Source organism: Felis catus, chromosome C2, assembly GCF_018350175.1.
Source record: "Felis catus isolate Fca126 chromosome C2, F.catus_Fca126_mat1.0, whole genome shotgun sequence".
Classification (NCBI taxonomy): Eukaryota; Metazoa; Chordata; class Mammalia; order Carnivora; family Felidae; genus Felis; species Felis catus.
This window is the reverse complement of record NC_058376.1, coordinates 71,139,565-71,160,155: the sequence shown is the minus strand read 5'-3', so window position 1 is coordinate 71,160,155 and position 20,591 is coordinate 71,139,565. Positions and strand designations below refer to the sequence as shown.

The 20,591-nt window shown below is 40.5% G+C and overlaps 3 protein-coding genes across 18 annotated transcripts in view; 2 read left to right on the top strand and 1 right to left on the bottom strand.

Annotated features, from left to right (window-relative positions):
* The window catches only part of IQCG (IQ motif containing G), a 58,798-nt gene extending 51,978 nt beyond the window's left edge, over nt 1-6,820 (bottom strand). The window contains exons 1-3 of one of the 2 annotated variants that reach the window (XM_019839914.3): nt 6,749-6,820; nt 1,407-1,475; nt 62-329 (exon numbers count right to left, since the gene is read on the bottom strand). In XM_019839914.3, the coding sequence (XP_019695473.2) occupies nt 62-329; nt 1,407-1,441 (303 nt within the window). In that variant the 5' untranslated portion in view covers nt 1,442-1,475; nt 6,749-6,820. Of the gene's footprint in view, nt 1-61; nt 330-1,406; nt 1,476-6,469; nt 6,696-6,748 lie in introns of those variants that run through there. The other variant, XM_006936130.4, reaches the window with a different exon arrangement.
* A 45-nt stretch (nt 6,821-6,865) lies between these two features.
* RPL35A (ribosomal protein L35a) lies at nt 6,866-11,063 on the top strand. Of its 3 annotated transcripts, none has more exons than XM_003991729.5 (5): nt 6,866-6,957; nt 7,696-7,740; nt 7,942-8,094; nt 9,114-9,258; nt 10,993-11,063. In XM_003991729.5, exons 1-5 carry the CDS (start codon nt 6,866-6,868, stop codon nt 11,014-11,016), a joined length of 459 nt encoding a protein of 152 aa, XP_003991778.3. In that variant the 3' UTR covers nt 11,017-11,063. The 3 variants fall into 3 exon arrangements, with proteins under 3 accessions (XP_003991778.3, XP_006936191.1, XP_019695478.1); XM_006936129.5 differs by lacking the exon at nt 6,866-6,957 and adding an exon at nt 7,002-7,119; XM_019839919.3 differs by lacking the exon at nt 6,866-6,957 and adding an exon at nt 7,405-7,519.
* Nucleotides 11,064-11,215: 152 nt separating this feature from the next.
* LMLN (leishmanolysin like peptidase) overlaps nt 11,216-20,591 on the top strand; it is a 149,279-nt gene continuing 139,903 nt past the window's right edge. For 12 of the 13 annotated variants that reach the window (XM_045037061.1, XM_045037062.1, XM_019839909.3 and 9 more), the window contains exon 1: nt 11,216-14,619. In XM_045037061.1, the coding sequence (XP_044892996.1) occupies nt 14,401-14,619 (219 nt within the window). In that variant the 5' untranslated portion in view covers nt 11,216-14,400. Of the gene's footprint in view, nt 14,620-19,040; nt 19,199-20,591 lie in introns of all 13 variants that reach the window. The other variant, XR_006585133.1, reaches the window with a different exon arrangement.

Sequence of the window (20,591 nt, the reverse complement as noted above, 5' to 3'; positions counted from 1 at the left end):
TACATGATAGAAAAATAAAAAGGAAAGAAAACAAAAATTAAATAGTGGTGAGTGTATATACCATGTTGACACTTTGTCTTCTTTCATACTGAACTGGCATGATATAGTTTAGAATAGAGAGCTGATCTGTGGTATCCTCCAGAACTGCGGAGATCCTCAGCACATCTAGAATGGAGAGTGGTTCTATGATTTCCGGGATGATTTCTGTGTTTGGTTCTTCAGCTGTTTCTTCTTCTTCTTCTACAGCACCAGGTGGCTCGCCTGTCACTGACACTGTCACCTCAGAATGCCAGACTTCTGATGGAAGATTTGAGGCTTCTAATTGGCCTCTAAAGAAAAAAATAAACAAAAAAAAATAAGTCAGCCACCAAATGTTTAAAAATTGCACAAACTCAAAAGCATAGGCAGCATGTAGATTGGCTCCTGTGAAGTCCATATTGTCATATAATATAACCAAAATACAGAACAAAAGTAGGAGTTTACACGTGGTTCTGCTAAATAAATATCTCTCTGTGACATTCTGACCAACCAAAGGCACGCCACTTAGTGTTTAATAACTCTATGTAACCCATACTATTTGACTGTGCTTAACCAATTTGAATTTGAATCCAAATTAACTTTTTTTCCTAGCAATATCTTTAGATGCTAACCAAAAGTGTCTCATGATTAATGAAAAACGGAATGTGGCAGGAGCACCTGTCCGGCTCAGTCTGTGGAGCATGTGACTCCTGATCTTGGGGTGTGAGTTTGCGCCCCAGATTGGTACACAGCTTACTTAAAAAAATACATTAAAAAAATAACATTAAAAATAAAACCAAAACCAAAATGTAGTAACCAGTCTCCAAAGTGGGTCCATATGAGTCTTACCTTCTCGTATTCATGCCCTTTGTCCCTCATATTAATAGGACTAACTAAGCTATGTAACCAGGAGTATGTTGTGGGTTCCAAGGTTAGGTGATAAAAGACATTGCAGCTTCTCCCTTACTGTCTCATATCTTTCACTCTGTGAGAACCCAGCTGCCTTGTCATGAGGACACTTGAGCAGCCCTTTGGAGAAGTTTGTGAGGGTGAGGAACTAAGGCCTCTTACCAATAGCCAGCATCAACTCCCCAGCTGTGTGGGAGTGGATCTTGCAGCCCAAGTCAAATTTTCAGATGACTACAGCCCTGGGCAATTTCAACCTTAAAACAGACCCAAGCCAGCACCATTCAGCTAAGCTGCTCCCAAATTCCTGACCCACAGAAACTATGTGAAATAATAAAAGTTTATATTTTAAGTTACTAAGCTCTGGGGTAATTTGTTACACAGCAATAGATAAATTTAGCATAAGGCATAATTCATACACACACACACACACACACACACACACACACACACACACACACAGACTGGAATTTTGAACGTACTTTTCCATTCTTCTTAAGCTACTTTTAACTTCCATGGTACATTTATAATCTCACAAGAAATGCAGTCACCTAAAATGGGAAGAAAACATTGAGATTAGTTTAAGGGAGTGTTGAATGACATTTAAATTATTTCCATCCTTTCATTAAGAGAAAATTAAAGAATTATGAGAGCTGTGACATATCCCCTCTTTTTGCTTATCAGAGCAGTCCTAGCAATGGAAAAACCGCTGACATCATGGGATGCAGGACTACTAAGTAGTCAGTTTAATTACTGACAAATGAAACTACTGATAAATGAAATCTTTGAGTTTGTTCTTATGGTAAATTAATATACAACATGGTTTTCATATTTTATTATATTCTGATTTTAATTGGCAATATTTGTATAATAGATTTATGTTATTCTGCTTACTGAAATGTTTAATTAGATCATTTAATTCCCGATCTGTCAGACAACAAAATTTATTGCACCTGGACTTAGAATACTTGAGATTGTATTTAGAAAAGCTGCATTAATCCTGAAAATCCTGAAAGTAGTTTACTATTACTATCAAGATGTTACCATTCCATAAGCCAAAATCTTTTCCGCTTAAATGAGCTTTACAATAAGAACATCCCATGGAGAATTTTGCTCTATGCTGAATGAACAGTGAATGGTAAGTTTCCAATATGATTTTTTACAAGGATGATACAAGTATGTCTCACACAACAGAAGTCTCATATGCAAAAATGAAAACGTAAAATAGAATCTTTATGTAAACTGAAAACAGGATACCCCAAACTAGCCAAATTTTCTGGTACAAGGGCATTCTTAGGAGAAAGTATCATGGTGTTAAGGAGATTTGGCTCTTCTTTTGTGTTGTTGTTTCTTTATTTTTCCTCTTTTAGGTTTGGGCCATAGGTAAATGTGCTTCGTGCAAGTAAGATAGGACTATGCTAATGCAGTAGTCAGTGGGTTCATTCTGTTCTGGCTTTTCATTCCTCAATGCTAGAAATCTAGGAGTCATTCCTGCTTCCTCGTTCATCTTGACACCAGCATTTCCCAATCCAAACCATCACAAAGTCCTGTGGATTCTTTCTTCTTTTTCTGTATCCCCCAACACTGTGCTGGACATGGCTGTTGTTTCTTGCCTGAACAACTCCAACAGCCCCCAAACTGGAAGCAATATTTTTTAAATGAAAAACTGAAAATCTAAAAAATTAAAGTCAATTTTTTAAAATTGAAAATCTGATCATGTTTCTCCTTAGAACCCTTCCACGGTTTCCCATTGCCTTAAGATAAAAGCTAGAATGCTAAACTTGGCCCATAAGGCCTGCATGATCTGGCCCTGCTCTGTTCCTGTTCAGATATTTACTTGGCACTGCCCACCCACCCCCTTTTTTTTTTCTAACCAGAACATTTATGTTGTGACTAATCGCTGAAATTCTTGAGATGAACTGGATGCTGCAACAGCTGCCCTCTTGGGTTTAGGTGTTGTTCCTTCACAGAATCCATGCCTGGATCTGCAGTACACAATTTTTAGGTGAGATCAAGTGTTTTTATCTTCCTAGCTCCCTCCCTGATGGATCACCATTGGCTGGCTGTTTCTCTATCAGAGACCATGGCACCTGTCAGGCAATCATCTCCCTGCCCTCTCTTGGGGGCTTAGGTAACTATTTCTGCCCCCATGTCCCTGGGGACTGCATCATCCCTTATAGTTTCACTTCTGCCAACATTTTTTGCAAGCAGGCCTTTTATTAAATTCTGAACTCTATCACTGTTTCCATCCAGGGCAATACTGACTGATGCTATGACCTATGTACATAGATTTTTAAATATATTACATATATATGCACATAAATATATAAAATATATATATGTGTGCAAATATGAAACAAGTTTCATAAAACAATTTCATAAAAACAAACCCTTAACATGTGTTATACATTCTGATACTTTTTTTTTTTTAATTTTTTTTTTCAACGTTTATTTATTTTTCGGACAGAGAGAGACAGAGCATGAACAGGGGAGGGGCAGAGACAGAGGGAGACACAGAATCGGAAGCAGGCTCCAGGCTCTGAGCCATCAGCCCAGAGCCCGACGCGGGGCTCGAACTCACGGACCGCGAGATCGTGACCTGAGCTGAAGTCGGACGCTCAACCGACTGCGCCACCCAGGCGCCCCACATTCTGATACTTTTGATTCTGTCATATTTTGCCTAAAAAGTATTTTATTTATTTACTTATTTTTAAGTAATCTATATACCCAAGATGAGGCTTGAACTCACAACCTTGAGATGGGCAAAAGACATGAAGAGACACTTCTCCAAAGAAGACATCCAGATGGCCAACTGACACATGAAAAAATGCTCAACATCACTCATCATCAGGGAAACACAAATCAAAACCACAATGAGATACAACCTCACACCTGTCAGAATGGCTAACATTAACAACTCAGGCAACAACAGATGTTGGCAAGGATGTGGAAAAAGAGGATCTCTTTTTCATTGTTGGTGGGAATGCAAGTTGGTGCAGCCACTCTGGAAAACAGTATGGAGGTTCCTCAAAAAACTAAAAATAGAACTACCCTACCACCCAGTAATTGCACTATTAGGCATTTATCTACGGGATACAGGTGTGCTGTTTAGAAGGGACACATGCACCCCCATGTTTATAGCAGCACTATCAACAATAGCCAAAGTATGGAAAGAGCCCAAATGTCCATTGATGGATGAATGGATAAAGAAGATGTGGTGTATATATATACAATGGAGTATTACTCAGCCATCAAAAAGAATGAAATCTTGCCATTTGCAACTACGTGGAACTGGAGGGTATTTTTTTTTCAATATATGAAATTTATTGTCAAATTGGTTTCCATACAACACCCAGTGCTCATCCCAAAAGGTGCCCTCCTCAATACCCATCACCCACCCTCCCCTCCCGCCCACCCCCCATCAACCCTCAGGAACTGGAGGGTATTATGCTAAGTGAAATTAGAGAAAGACAAAAGTCATATGACTTCACTTATGAGGACTTTAAGATACAAAACAGATGAACATAAGGGAAGGGAAACAAAAATAATATAAAAACAGGAAGGGGGACAAAACAGAAGAGACTCATAAATACAGAGAACAAACAAAGGGTTACAGGAGGAGGTGTGGGAGGGGAGATGGGCTAAATAGGTATGGGGCACTAAGGAATCTACTCCTGAAATCACTGTTGCACTCTATGCTAACTAATTTGGATGTAAATTTAAAAAAAATAAAAAATAAAATAAAACAAAAAAGAGTTACAATGTCTAGGGATGCCTGGGTGGTTCAGTCAGTTAAGCGTCTGACTTTGGCTCAGGTCATGATCTCACAAGTTCATGAGTTCAAGCCCTGCATCAAGCTCTGTGCTGACAGCTCAGAGCCTGGAGCCTGTTTTGGATTCTGTGTCTCTCTCTCTGCTCCTCCCCCGCTCATGCAAGTGTGCGTGCGCGCTCTCTCTCTCAAAAACAAAATAAACATTTTAAAAGTCACGTGTTTTACTGACTGAGCCAACCAGGCACCCCTGCCTAAAAAGTATTATAATCACAATCTACTACTCGGCCATCACACGCAGTTTGAAAAATGCCTTCTGCACGTGACACTTTCCCTAACTCATCAGCCTGGATCAGGATTCCCTTGTTTAAGTGCTCACTGCACTCTTATTTTCCTGCAGAGCTCTCTTCACATTTTGTAATGTTGTCATTTACCCCCACTGGACTGTTAAGTGTCCTGAAAGCAGGAACCAGGGCAAGGACACTCACTATTAGCCTAATAAGTATTTGCAGAGTGAATGAATGAACAAAGAAATGAAACTCAACATTTAATGTGTTATTCCTCCCAGGACTATTTTCCTTTAGATTTCTAGTACGTTAATAGCGGGATTTTAGTAGATTTCTGGGACAGAGAAAACTGGATGGAGGAAGTGAATTATAAGGTACCTACACCCTATCTTGATGTATTTAAGAGAGAATCTGATTTTAAACATGATTTACAGGTATCTATTTTATAAAGCTTTGGAGTCATCCTTTACTGTTCTCTCTCATTTCTTACCCATCAGCAAATCCTGTCAGTGTTACATTTAAAATATATTCAGAATGCCAGTACTTATGACCCCTGTCTGCATGCCATAATATATCAGAATCATTACAATCCTAGTTGTTCTCCCTGCTGGTGCCCTTGCTCCCTTCAGTCTCAACAGAGTGACCCTGTTAAAAATGTAAGTCAGGGACGCCTGGGTGGCTCAGTCCGTTAAGCGGCCGACTTCGGCTCAGGTCATGATCTCACGGTCCGTGAGTTCGAGCCCCGCGTCGGGCTCTGTGCTGACAGCTCAGAGCCTGGAGCCTGCTTCAGATTCTGTGTCTCCCTCTCTCTCTGCCCCTCCCCTGTTCATGCTCCGTCTCTCTCTGTCTCAAACATAAATAAACGTTAAAAAAATTAAAAAAAAATGTAAGTCAAATTGAGTCACTCATTATAGAGCCCTCAATGGTTTCTCTTCTCAGAGTAAAAGCCTTCTTTACAGTGGCCTCCCTGCTTAATTTTTTTCTCCACAGAGAAAATTTTTCTCACATTGCCTTCTATTGTGCCATATATTTTACTTGCTTATTGTCTTGCTCTCTCTACTAGGATGTAAGGTCTATGAGGGCAGAGACTTCTGTAGTTTTGTTTACTGCAGTGTCCTCCGAGGCAAGAACAAAGCTTGGTGAAAAGTAGCCATTCAATAAACTACTGAATAAACGAATGCGTCCATAGGGAAATCCAAGTAAATGCGCAATAATTAGGCAGTGTAAATCTGTGATACCCACTAATCTATCTCATTCTCGTCTGAAGGTATTTACTGAAGACCCAATTCGTGTGGGCACGGTGCTGCGCGCCCCACGAGTTTGACAGCTGAATGAGTTCTCCCTAAAATGCAATAAGGCCTTTTCAGGGCAGTCCTACTCACTCTGTAGTCAAAACGAAGGATGCAGGTTAAAAACTTAGGTCATTTCTTCAAAGAGATAAAGGAGTAGGAGGAAAGGAGTAAGGGGGAAAAACATAAAGAGTTCCTGCCTTCGTGTTCCTGGCCTTTCTCTTCCACGCTAGGATCCGACAGGCTGTTTCCCTACTCCTCTGCGGTAAGCGGGAAAGATACCCCCATGTTGGCGTAACAATCTGGGGTACCCGAGGAGGGGAGATATTCTCCAGACCGGCTTCACTTTTTCCACCTAAGGAACCAAGCTATAGTGTTTCCCTGGCAACGCTCAGCTTTGGGGGACCTTTTCTTCTCCTCCTCCAGCTGGCTACCATCTTGCCTTACTCTGTTTCAAAATAATAAATGTTGCCGCTTACAAAGATGAAAAGACGGAGGGAACTGTAAGAGTGCTCCTGAATGTGGTTTGTTTCAGTCCGAAGGCAACTGAAGCCTTTTTTTTTTTTTTTTTTTTTTTTTTTTGGCGGTCGCGGAAGATGCCTGAGGGCGGGGCGGAGAGGTGTTTATCCCATAAGGCCACGCGGTGGGAGCTCGCCTCTCTCTTTCCGCCATCTTGGAACCTGTGGAGGTGAGCGAGTTCTGCTGCCGAACTTTGGGGGCAAATAAGCGGGGGTGAGCTCAACGGTATGCCTCGGCAAGGCACTGGTGCCGCTCGGAGACTCCGCCAGCTAGTGATTTCTGTGGATTCCAGCAACAGAGAGGACAGGATTGAGGAGATGCGGGGCTGATGGTATTGGTCCCTGGGCGCCCGGAGAACGCGCCTTCTGTGTTGCTTCCTGGGCTTCAGCGGAGTAATAGATGCATTTTGTCCAGATGCGGTCCCCCGTTTGAGGCAGTGGCTCCTTTAGTATGCGTTCTTTTTTGTGTTCCCACTCCAAACCTGGTGTTGTCTACAGTCTCCCTTTCTTCCTCAGCTTTTCTTTCCCATGCGAGGCTTTAATCTTATTTTCTGTGTGCTTCTCTGCTTTCTCGAGCTTCATTATTTTTTTTTTCCTACTGATCGTGGCATGAATTTTTTTAGGGCTTCCTTTTGGAGTTTCCGGGATCTATTTCTTTCACTGTACAGTCTTGGCATTTTCGTTTTAGTCCTCATTTTGGAGTTTGCTCCGTTATCAGGCATTCTCAGGCTGGTAAGTCTTGCCCGACTGTGCTTCTAGTAGAGTTCATGGTATCATTACGTTACCCCATACTCTTCACGTGATAAGCTGTGCAAAAAGGAATTTGACCGGTTTAAGAAAGGAGAGGGGACTGGGTGGAAAACGTGCGTTGCAAGATTTTAAACTGTTTTTTTTTTTGTTTGTTTAAGGCCTGCTGGGAACAGGACTCCTGAAACGACAAATATGTCTGGAAGGTACAAGTTTTAAATTTAATTGCTGTGTATTTGTAGTGTTTTGTCTATTAGGCATGAGCATAAACGTGAGCTTAAAACTAATGGGAAAAAAACTAGATGTTTGCTAATAGATTTTAAGTAGGGCTCCTTACAAGTCAGATCTTACAGGTGAAGTGAAATGTGAGACCTTTTAATCACTTATTACTCTCTATTTTGTCTTAGGCTGTGGTCCAAAGCCATTTTTGCTGGCTATAAGCGGGGTCTCCGGAACCAGAGGGAGCACACAGCTCTTCTTAAAATTGAAGGTGTTTATGCTCGAGATGAAACTGAATTCTATCTAGGCAAGAGATGTGCTTATGTGTACAAAGCAAAGAAGTAAGTTTATAGTATTAATACCTTTTAAGTTTTTAGTTAAGGTTTGTCTTGTTTTCCTGTTCGAAGAAGAGTAATAAAAAAATGTTGGTAAAGTAGTTGGTACTGTTTTTTCTACTTTGGATCTTTAAGTATCTTCACTGGAGGTTATAGAAGGATGTTATTGTCCAGGTAGTATTGGATTTAGGTATCTTCTACATTTAGAAAAATTACAACTGTTAATTGTTTCAAGGAAGGAACCAGCCTCTTATATTGGGCTCTTTTTAAGGTGTTAGAGCGTGTACCTTAATTACTTTTGTTGATTTCTTGAATTTATGTTATGTACATGCTTATAATGTGTCTAGAGCATTGGTTCTTAAACTTGTTTCACACCAATTGAAGTCTGGGGACATGGCTTTCATCTTTGCCCTCCCTTTCTTCCTGCAACGAGATTGATCCTTTAAAATTAGAATTCAGATCATCTGTACATTGCTCAGATTCCAACTTTCCGTGTCATTTAGTAAAAGCAAAGGTCATGAAGGAGGCATTCAGGACTCCCTAGTTCTACTCTTAACCTAGCTAGGATTCATTGCATTCCTTCGCTTTTCCACAAACCAGGGAACACAGCTTTCTCAGGTTTTAACACAGGCTGTTCTTACAGTTTTTGTTCAGTGTTATTTTCTCAGTAAGGCCTTCCCTGGCTGTTTGAAATTAGCAAAGAAATTTCCCCCTCTTCAGACACACAAATATATTCACACTAGTCCCCTTTTGCTTTTTTTTTGTAAATATTGCAATTATTCACAGGCTGACATATTTTACATGTTATTACTTCATTATTTGAAAGGGATTTTATAAAAGCGTCTGGCATATAGTAAGTACTCAATTACTTGTTGCATGAATGATGCCCCAGGCTTTTTTAGTTTCTCAGGTGACTTAGTGGTTAACTGCTTTTGTGAGCCACTGGTGTAGAGGTCATCTTGAATTTGTATTACATTTGACTGGTTGCCTCATTTCTCATGTCTCTTCTCCCCTTTTAAAATTAGCAACACAGTGACTCCTGGTGGCAAACCAAATAAAACTAGAGTAATCTGGGGAAAAGTAACTCGTGCTCATGGAAACAGTGGCATGGTTCGTGCCAAATTCCGAAGCAACCTTCCTGCTAAAGCCATTGGCCACAGAATCCGTGTGGTAAGTACAATTATTAGCAATATGACACATGAGACCAGCTAAGCTTAGGGTTGGTCTCTGACCTCTAAAGACTAATGTGATTTTAAAGTGTTACCAATGGATTGTGCTGCAAATCAGTAGCTACTGTGTAGATGTATTAAGAAACATCAGATTTCTTGGCATCAGAAGGAAAGTGAAAGCAGAGTGTTCAAATGGATTACATCTAGGTTTCAGATTTTTGCCAAAGCTGTAGGGGGTGGGGATAGTATTTAAATAATTTTCTAGCAAAGATTTATTGGATACAAGTAGTTGTTAGAAGACTACCTTTTCCTGGCATAATTCATAATATTCCCATCTCTTTTATCAGGACAGTCTTGTTAGAATAGGTGTTACTATTCTTATTTTATAGTAGAAAGTAGACGCTCATATGACAGTCTTGGTAGAATAGGTGTTACTGGGGTGCCTGGGTGGCTCAGTTAAGCGTCTGACTTTAGCTCAGGTCATGACCTCGCTGTTTGAGCCCTCCGTCGGGCTCTGTGCTGACAGCTCAGAGCAGAGCCTGGGGCCTACTTTGGATTCCCTGTCTCCCTCTCTCTCTGCCCCTTTCCTGCTTTTGCTCTGTCTCTCTCTCTCTCAAAAATAAACATAAAAAATTGTATAAGATAGGTGTTAATATTTAGAGAAGAAAACCAATGCTTATGTTTCTAGGTCCCAGGCCTTCGGTTCAAGTCTTGGAGTCCAGATGCTGTGGTTCTTTCTTCCTCCCTCCCTCCCTCCCTCCCTCCCTTCCTTTCCTGTTATTAAGGAAATTCTTATAAGTTATTTATTTTGAGAGAGCACAGGCAGGGGAGAGGCAGAGAGAGGGAAAGACAGAATCCCAAGCAGACTCCCCGCTAAAGCCCCACAGGCTCAAACTCATGAACTGGGATATCATGACCTGAGCCAAGATCAAGAGTCAGATGCTTAATGACTGAGTCACCTGGGCATCCCTCCCTCCCTTTTTTTATTTTGAGAGACCTTTTTTTATTTGAGAATGTGAGTGGGGGAGGGAGAATCCCAAGCAGGCTCCATGCTATCCATGCAGAGCCCAACATGGGGGTTAAGAGTTTGACGCTTAACCAACTGAGCCATCCAGCCACCCTTGGATGCTGTGATTTTCTAAAGTAGTTCCTCTTTTCCTTAGTGTTCATTTTGAGTAGACATGGGAATATTCTTGGGGTCAGAAAGTTACTTTTGAACCCTGCTGAACTTTGAGATTTCTCTTCAGGAAGTTTTTTAATCTTACTAGAAGCAGCAAAATTGGGGGCACCCGGGTGACTCAGCTGGTCTGTTAAGTGTCCGACTTTGGCTTTGGTCATGATCTCGTGGTTCATGAGTTCAAGCCCCACATTGATCCCTGCATTGGATCAGATTTAACAGTACAGAGCCTCCTTGGGATTTTCATTCCCTCTCTTTCTCTCTGCCCCTCCCCCACTTGCACTTTCTCAAAATAAATAAACTTAAAAAAAGAAGCAAAATTGAATGGCTTTTCAGTGCTCCCAGTACAAAGTGGTCATCTAGATCACTATAAAAACTTAGTTCTTAAAAAAAAAAAACAACTTAGTTCTGTTCCCACTAGAATATAAGTCATTGGATCTGTTTTAGAGATGAGTAATGGGACAATGGGAGATTTTTCCATATTGTTGTACTCATAACTTTTATAAATTTATATATTACATGCATCTAATGACACCGTGTTTTCTTTTTTTTTCCTAGATGCTGTACCCCTCAAGGATTTAAACTAACTGAAAAGTAAATAAATAAAGGTGTAGATTTGTTCTCTTGTATTTTTGTTAAATAGCTTAAAATTTTATTTTTCCTAAATTCGGTTGCTATTTAAATGGTGGCAGTTATCCAGCATTTTCAGAGTACAAGGAAGCTAGGGAGTTCTATGTGATGGCAATTACAGAGATTTAGACAATAGGGTTTTAATGAGAATAGGATATGAGTATCTTCATACAAGGCCTTACATGGTCAGGGAGGGGGGCAGAGTAAGCTTTGATCAGAGGCATTGGGAAGGAGTATCTTGAAGGTGTAAAGTGCTGGAGCATAGGGTATTCCAGGAAGGACAGAAGACACAAATATTAGCCAGTACAAATATATACCGTGACACTTTTCCAGGCTTCCACGTTAAAATGGGCCTATAACTCTTGCCCATAACAGTTTATTTCACCTTTCGTACTGCATTTATTACATACAACTAACTGCTTTCCTCGTTAGATTGAGAGTCCATGAAAGAAACTTAAAATTATTTTTGATGGCCTTCTAAATTACCTTATGTATGTAGTTGTTCAAGATAGATTGGTTGGGAAACTTGTGACTTAATGGTAGTTGGGAGAACCTGAAGATTATTTTGATGGTATTTGGCAGCACGGCAGGGATGAGATATCCTTTGGATCTGTGACTAGATAAAACATTCCAGTATATAACGCTTGACTGGTAAGGTGTAAGTTAACAATATCAAAATAGCAACACATGCCTTAGGAAGGTTTTTGGGGGGGGTGGTTATTGCCTCGATGGTGTAGCTTTCCTTGGTTCCATGTTTCAATGTAGTAAAGTGGAGGATTGAGATATGTGAGCATAAGACAAAAGGAAACTAAACTAGGGCTGCAGGATATTTTAAATCTGAATTGTTGAAATACAAGTTTGAACCAAAGCATCAGTTTGCAGTATGGTGGCTGTAGAAATTTGTTGGAGTAGCAGCTAGCTAGTCCTTTTATTAACCATTGTCTTGACATTCCACTGAAAATATCAACAAGAAACTTGGAGTTGGTCAAACTCAGTCCCTTTTACAGTTTTTAATTGTATTTGGGTTCCCTAAGAAACCTGCCAAAAAACAATTAGTGTGCCAAAAAATGGGTGGTGGTGGGGTCAGAAAAAACCATTGAAGGAGATGATGCAGGAAAGGATTGGGCACTTGTAGCATATGGCAGTTCTAAGAAAGGTGTGCTTATTAGTCCAATGGTGGCCATCCTCAAGCCAGAGTTGCTGTTAAGAAGGAAGATCCCAGGTTTCACAGAAATGGCCTTGTGTTTGTACTGCCAGTATCATTTGGCCTTATATGGGAAGTATGGCTTCAAGGCAAGAGGTGGATGCATCAGATGCAGTCTGGGTCCAATGTTAACCATGTTTTCCTCACAATCTAAGCAGTGCATTTCATGGTCACAATTTGGTTATTAGAATCCTAGGGAAATTGACATTGGAAACTCAGGTCAAGGGCAGGAAGTAACCTATCTCAGACCTCCAGTGAGATTTAGTTGTTGAAAAACAGCAATATAATCTAAAACTACTGACTTTGTTGTGTCATGTACTTGTTACTCTTGGGGTGGTTGGGTACAAGAAGAAATGCTTGGGGAGGTATTTTGGGAAAAATTGGCATGATTTTTTGTGAAGGCAGGAGGCATTTGAGGAAACCTTCAACTGGGTTATGTAGTGGAACTGAAAATTATGTGGGCAATAATTGGAAAAGTGTAGAAACCAAAGAAATGCCAGATTATGCAAGATCTTGTGTACTGTACTAAGGATTTGGGAGAATTTAAAGATGAGTCTTAATGGGTAAGGTGTACTAGCTTTGGTTGCTGGGTGGGTAATAGTGCATTTTTAAAGTTGGGGAACCAGATTGGTTTTGTGAAGGGAAATGATGAGTTTGAGGAAGCTATAGGATACTCTGCTATGAAACATGTCCAGGAAGGCAGATGGATACTTGGGTCTGGATTAGGCATCCAGAAGAGAAGAAGCCTCCTGATGGCTATCACCTAAGTTAAGTGAATATGGTATTCTGGTGGGATAGGTGATAGAGTAATGGATGTGGATAAACAAGTGGTGGGCAATTGAGCAAAGAAGAAAGAAGGCTGAGAATCCTTAGGATGACCTGAGTAAATGTAATGACAAAACAGTCTTGCATGCAAATTCATCCTCTTTAATAATACAGCACTTGTAAATGAGGGTGCTTTATGTTTTTCTGTTCCCATATTGAGGTTTGGTAGGTGCAGAGTTCTCAAGTCAGAAGTTCCCATTGGAGAAATTACATGTTTCAGAGAAACGAGCTTGAATGGCTAGCATTTTGTTGACTGGATCATTGAAACCGCCTCCCCCCAATGTAACACTACTGTTAAAACTAGGAACTTGAAGTTCTTTGTGATCTTGTAGTGGAAAGAGCACATGTCCTGAACGTAATAAATTTGGTTTGGAATCCCAGTTCCACTAGTTTTGGCATGATAGATGTTTGGTAAAGAGCCATTACTGGTAGAATGCCCCACCCATGAATGAGTAAATGATCTTTACCAATGAATTGTACATTCTTACGGCTTTTCTTTCCTACCCCTACAGTTCCTAGCATAGTAATTTACAGTATTCAGTTCCTGTTAAATGACTGTCCCAGTTCAGTGCTGCCAGTTACTAGTTTTAACTGTTTAATGGGCCACAGGAAAATCTCCCAATTTTCAATTTTTTTATAGTTACTTATAGCCTAGTTTAAAGGTAGTTTCCTTAATGGCATGGATTCACATGGTCTCTTGGTTAAATGCAGTTGCAATTTTTGTTTTGTTTTTAAGTAGGCTCCACACCCAATGTGGAGCTTGAACTTATGACCCTGAGATCAGGTAGATTCATGCTCTACCCATTGAGCCAGCCAGGTGCCCCTAATTCTTGGTTTTTATAGAAGTTAAGGGATGAGGTTGAATAGTAAAGAACTCATTGGTTTTACAAGAAATGACTTAAGAAATGGGTGTAAAATCGGTGCCTGAGGATAAAATAAAAATGAAAATTACATTCCATCCATTTTTTTATATAGAGGGTAACCATTAAAGATTCTGCAGCAGATTATGTTACCTGGCACCTAGTGGATGCCTGCCTTCTCAGTGAATAACACAGAGAAAAGGCCTCATACCATCACTCCCTTAACTATCAGCACCCACTAGTCTTCCACAGCCCGTCTCACGTGAGCCTCTAAACGGCGCTTAATTGGCCGGCTTCGCGCGTTGAGACTCGACGGGCGTGATGCAGTTCCTCATCCGCGGTGAACTGGCTGGGTGATGCTAGCCAATCAAAAAGCGTCTTTCCGCCGGCTATACCATTTGCCCCAGGGTGCGGGACTGGCGCTGGCGCTGAGACGTCACGTACTCCATGGTAACGACGCTCGGCCCGAAGATGGCGGCCGAGTGGGGTGGAGGAGCAGGTTCTCCTGGTTCAGGCCCATGCCCTAGCCAGTGGCGCTGGAGCAGTTCTTTAAGGGTCCGAAGCGTTCTGCTCTTGTTGGGCGGCCTCTGGGCAAGCGCCACATCTATTCCTGTCTCCTTGGACAGTTCCCCTCCCTGCCGGCACCACGTCCCCTCTGAGACTGAGGTAGGGCGACGGAGGGGCGGGAGCGGGCGCTGTGAGGGGAAAGTAACACGGGAGGCGAAGATGTAGCGGGCAGTTGTTGGAACAAGATGTATTGGAGGAGAAAGCGAAATAAATTGTGCCGGAGACTGAACTGTTAGAGGGCTGGACCTAGTATTGTTGCCAGGTGGACCTTGGGCCCTGAGGCCTTGACTTAGCCCCTCCAAAAGATGTCGCTGGAGGCTCGGGTCGGCCAGGAGAAGAAAGTCTAGGACTGACACAACATAGTAGATGAACAGTACAAACAGGAAAGTTTATTAAAGTGAAACTACACTCTCGAGATGGGAGAGTGGGTGCGCTCAAGGAATAGCTGAGCCCGCTGGTTTTGTATTTCTACCTTTTATTGACAGTTTTTAACAAAGGGATGAAATATTCATTATTTGAAGTGAAGGTTTCTTGTAATCAGGGAGGTCTCCTTCAGGAATGTGGGTTCTGCCCTTTTTCTTGCCTTATTTGCCTAAGGAACTCTGGCGGGGATTTCCGAGACGGAATTCCTTCAAAACCGCAATGCTAATGCTATAACAACTGTATAATGAGCTTAGGTCACTCAAGCTGTCAAAATGGCGGTCACTTGTGGTTTTGTTTTAGAGTACTGCCAGGACAGGCCTCTTACTTCCTCATAGGTGGGCATGACTTCCTCTTTGCTGGCCTCCAGGCATCCTGTTAGAGCCTAATTGCCTGGTCTAGCACTATTAACTCCCTTCCTGCACCAAGTGGCTGAGTTGGGCGCCAGGAACGTGATCGCTTTCCTGTTGGAGAGTTGTATATAGGTAGTTCTAGAGCAATGGTTTTCAGCCTGAGCATGCATCAGAATCACCTGAAGGATTTGTTAAAACACAGATTGCTGCCCCACCCCCACTTTCTGACTCATTAGGTCTGGGATGGTACCCAGAATTTGCAGTTCAAGTTCCCAGATGGTTGATGATGATACTTGTCCAAAGACCACACTTTGGGAACTACTGGTCTAAAGGTTTGGGAAGAAGTTGATAGAGTTAAAGGCATTTGGGGAGATTTGGGGAGTTCTCTGAAGACAAAATTCGGGTTTATTTTCAAATTCCTTCACCACATTGCTTTCTTTATCTTGTTCTCCTACCGTGGAAGGGCCTGCCTCCTTCACACTCCATTTTTCTCCCTCTCTACATTCTTTTAGTCCTAGTTTAACTTCCCTAACTTGAAGGCAGTCAGCTGAAACCACTCAGCGGAATTCACTTTCCATTTCATAGTACATCTTATCTGTACTCTCTTCTGGCGCTTAACCAAGTACTGCATTGTGGGGAAGGTTTATTTCTCGGGCATTTCTTTGTAATCTTGTCTTTGTAGTTAAATTGTAAGGTTCCTTTGGATAAGGTTTGTGTCCTTGATTTCTCCGCAGTACTGAGACCACAGTAATCAGCATTCTTTGAGGAAAGGAGACACAGTACTTGGGTCCGAGCGGCATGTTGTGATTGATTTTATAATTTGTCTTAATACTTTATCAAGAAAGATTGACCTAGAAATTTTCAGTTCAGCCCAGAAATCTAAGACTACTCATTTTTGTGGTAATTACCAAAAAGCTTTGTGCATACTGTTCATAACCATATGTGCCAAAATATTAAGTTTGGGGCTTGTAGCTGTAGTCCAGCTTTTATCATGACACTGCATTTTGGCTGAATTTTACTTACTTTTTAGTATTCTTAGCAACTTTTAAGTTTATAAATACAGTATTGTTGACTATAATCACTATATTAGATCTCCAGGACTTATATATTTAACTGGTTGCCAGTTTGTACCCTTAAAAAAAATCCCCAATTCCCCCACTTCCGATGAATTCTTGAAAAAAAAAAAAAATCCTACAATGTCCTGTGCTTCTTTCTTTGAATTTAGATTACAATAAGAGAAAGCCATTCAAAGAACTGCAGAATCTCTCCACTAGAGGGAACCTAGATAGTTTCTTCTAGTGGTTGTTGCTAGTGTACAAAACTACAGTTTATATTTGAACATTTCCGTGGATAGGGAGGTTATCTCCAGAGGGAGTCCCTTGCCTTTTGGAGATCACCAGTATTAAAGTTCTTTTTATAGAGCTGAAAACTCTTCCTGAAACTTCCACCCACTATTCCTATTTATGCTTCTTCACTAAACAAACTCAATAGTGATGGTGCTTCAGATATTAAAAATAAGCTGTTAAGTTCTTTTTGAGACTTCTCATCCTTAATACATTTTCCTAGTTCTTAGAGTATGTAATAGCAAGTCCTCCTGCCCATTGTCTTAGCTTTAACTTAGACATAAAGTATATTCATTGTACTCATTCTAGTGACTATGCCTCTGTTAAATGCTGTGGGAAATTATGTAACATTTTTTGATGGTGGTGGGAAGTACAAAACATTTTGGGGAAAGAAAAGGGGGAGTGGGCACCTGGCTGGCTCAGTCAGTAGAGCGTGTGAGTATTGCTCTCTGGGTTGTGAGTTCAAGCCCCATGTTGGGTGTAGAGCCTATTAAAAAAAAAGTGTTTTTTTTGACACATTTAACTTTTCTTTCTCTTTTTCTTTTTCTTTTAATTTTTGTTTTAATGTTTACTTTTGAGAGAGAGAGAGAGACAGACAGAGCATGAGCAGGGGAGGGGCAGAGAGAGAAGGAGACACAGAATCCAAAGCAGGCTCCAGGCTCTGAGCTGTCAGCACATAGCCTGACGCTGGGTTCAAACCCATAGATGATGAGATCATGACCTGAGCTAAAGTCAGATGCTTAACCTACTGAGCCACCCAGGCACTCCACATTTAACTTGTTTTCAACTAAAACCTCTAAGTTTTTAAATTATTATTATTATGTAAATTAAAACAAAAAAAATGGAATAGTGTAATGAACTCCCATTGACCCATCACCCAGCTTTAACACTTACCATCATTCTCTCATTCTTATTTCCTATACTTCCACCCATTCCTCATCCTCTCACTTGTTATTGTTACTTTTAAAAGTTGTTGGAGTGCCTGGGTGGCTCAGTCAGTTGAGCTTCTGATTTTGGCTCAAGTCATGATCTTGGGGTTCATGGGTTCGAGCCCCATGTTGGGCTCTTTGCTGACAGGTCAGAGCCTGCAGCCTGCTTCAGATTCTGTGTCTCCCTTTCCTTCTGCGCTTCCTCTACTCTCTCTCTCTCTCTCTCTCTCAAAACTAAATAAAAAAAATTTTTTTTAAGTCTGTTATTGTTTTATTTTTTATTTTAGAGCGGGAGTGTGAGTGGGGAAGAGGGGCAGAGGGAGAGGGAGACAGAGAATCCTAAGCAACTTCCACACTCAGCGCAGAGACCCACGTAGGGCTCGTTCCCACGACCCCGGGATCATGACATGTTGGACACTCAACTAACTGAGCCACCCAGGTGCCCCTGTTTTTTTGTTCATTTTTAAGTAATCTCTATGCCCAATGTGGGGCTCAAACTCACAACCCCAAATCAAGAGTCCCATGCTCTACCTACTGTGCCAGCCAGGTGCCCCAAAAAGAGTTCTGATAAAATTTACATATATTGGAAATGCAATAAATGCAGTCATGTACATCCGCATAAAACTTACAGCCCCACAATATAGAACATTTCCATGTCTCCAGAAAGTTCCCTCCCATCTGGTGCCAGTCAATCTCTCCCATCCATCCCAGGCAACTATTTTTTTTTTCATTATTTTTTCACATTAGATTAGTTTTGCCCCTTCTAGAACTTAATATACACAAATGGAATTATATACAATGTATTTCCGATAGCAAATTGTATACAATAGCATTTGCATTTTTGTGATAGATCCTGCTTGGTCATGATATATTATCCTTTTTGTATACCTCTGAATTCAGTTTGCTAATAGATTGTTAAAGATTTTTGCTGTCAGCACAGAGCCCGACGCGGGGCTCGAACCCACGGGGCTCGAACTCACGGACCGTGAGATCATGACCTGAGCCGAAGTAGGCTGCCCAACGGACTGAGCCACCCAGGCGCCCCTATGATTTCTTTTTTTTAGTGAAGTTTTTTTTTTGTTTTTGATATCAGAACTATACTGACCTCACATAATGAGTTGGGAAATGTTCCATCTTCTTGTATTTTCTAAAAGAGTTTGTATAGAGGCACTGGCTGGCTGAGTCAGTGGAGCATGCAACTCTTGGTCTCAGGACTGTGAGTTCGAGCCCCACGTTGGACATGGAGCCTATTGAAAATAGCAATAATAATAATAATAATAAATAAAAGAGTTTATATAAAATTGAAATAACTTCTTGCTTAAATGTTCAGTATAATTCATTATGGAGATCACCTGGGTGGGCCTGCCATTTTCTTTGTAGAGAGTTTTTACGATGTTTTTATTGAGATATAATTCATATACCATAAAATTCACCCACTTAAATGACCAATTCAATGATTTTTAATATATTTACAGAATTGTGCAGCTATCAGCAAAATCCAGTTTTAGAACTTTTCAATCACCTTGAAAGCCATTATCCCCATTTGTAGTTAATCCTTGGGGTGCCTGGCTGCCTCAGTTGGTAGAGCATGCAACTCCTGATCGTCAATTTGAGTCCCATGTTGGATGCAGAGGTAACTAAAAAAATTAAACCTTAAAAAAAAAAAAGAGCCCTTAAAAAAAAAAAAGAATATTATAGATTTTTTGTAGATGTGCTTTAGCAGGTTGAGAAAATTATCTTCTATGCTTAGTTTTTATCATGGATGGATGTTAAATTTTATTAAATGTCTTTTTTGTATCAATTTATATAATCATGTAGCTTTTCTTCTTTATTGATATTGTGAATTACATTGATTTTTTTTTTTGATGATAAAAAAAATTGCACTCCTGAGATTAAAACCCCAGTTGGTTATGATGTATTTCCCTTTTTACATTTTGCTGGATTTGCCTTGTTAATATTTGTTGATGATTTTGCATATATATTCATGAAGGATATTGGTCTGTAGTTTTTGTGGTTTTTTTCTGCAATAACTTTGCTGGGTTTGCTATTAGGGTAATGCTGGTCTCATAGAATGAGTTGGGAAATATTCCTTCCCCTTCTATTTTAAGGAAGAGTTTGCATATAATCAGTATTTTTACTTCTTTAAATGTGTAGAATTCATGAATGAAGCCATCTCAGCCTGGAATTTTCTCTTTCTTTCTTTCTTTCTTTCTTTCTTTCTTTCTTTCTTTCTTTCTTTCTTTCTTTCTTTCTTTCTTTCAGGTTTATTTATTTATTTTGAGAGAGAGAGAGAGAGAGAGTGGGGGAGGGCAGAGAGGGAGAGAGAGAATCCCAAGCAGGTTCTTCTGCACTGTCAGCGCAGAGCCCGACATGGGGTTCGGTGTCATGAACCATGAGATCATGACCTGAGCCAAAATCGAGTCAGACACCTAACTGAGCCGCCCAGGCACCCCTGGAATTTTCTTTATTGGAGAGTTAGAAATTATGAACTTAATTTCTGTAATAGATGATGGTTTATTCAGGTTATTTCTCCTTGATTGTGTTTTGATTAAGTTACATCTTTCAAAGAATTTCATTCCATTGAAATTGTCAAATTTATGGATGTAAGGTTTTTAAAAATATTTTCTTTTGATATTTTAAATGTCTGTAAAAGATTTGGGTATGAATTCCAGTGTGTGGGGGTTTTTCCACGCACTATGAAGCAAGACTGGCCCCCCAACCCACCATTTCAGACACCAGTCATAAGTCCAGGTTGTCACCTGAGCTTCTGACCAAATGACTATAGTTTGGAGCTTCCAACAACCCTCTCCTTGGGGTTGATTAATTTGCTAGAGCAGCTCACAAAACTCAGAGAAAAAATTTACTACTAGATTACTAGTTTATTATAAAAAGTGTAACTCAAGAACAACTAGATGGAAGAGATGCTTAGGGTAAGGTATGGAGAAAGGGCGAGTACTTTCTACACTATCAGAGCATTCCACTCTCCAGGAATCTCTACATGGTGTAAAAATTAATAAAAGTAAACC

Bases quoted from the DNA above. Each gene is read 5' to 3' on its own strand.
- RPL35A (XM_003991729.5), top strand. From the start codon at position 6,866: ATGCCTGAGGGCGGGGCGGAGAGGTGTTTATCCCATAAGGCCACGCGG. The intron at 6,958-7,695 runs GTGAGCGAGTTC...TGTTTGTTTAAG, and splicing joins CCATCTTGGAACCTGTGGAG to GCCTGCTGGGAACAGGACTC. The intron at 9,259-10,992 runs GTAAGTACAATT...TTTTTTTCCTAG, and splicing joins TTGGCCACAGAATCCGTGTG to ATGCTGTACCCCTCAAGGAT.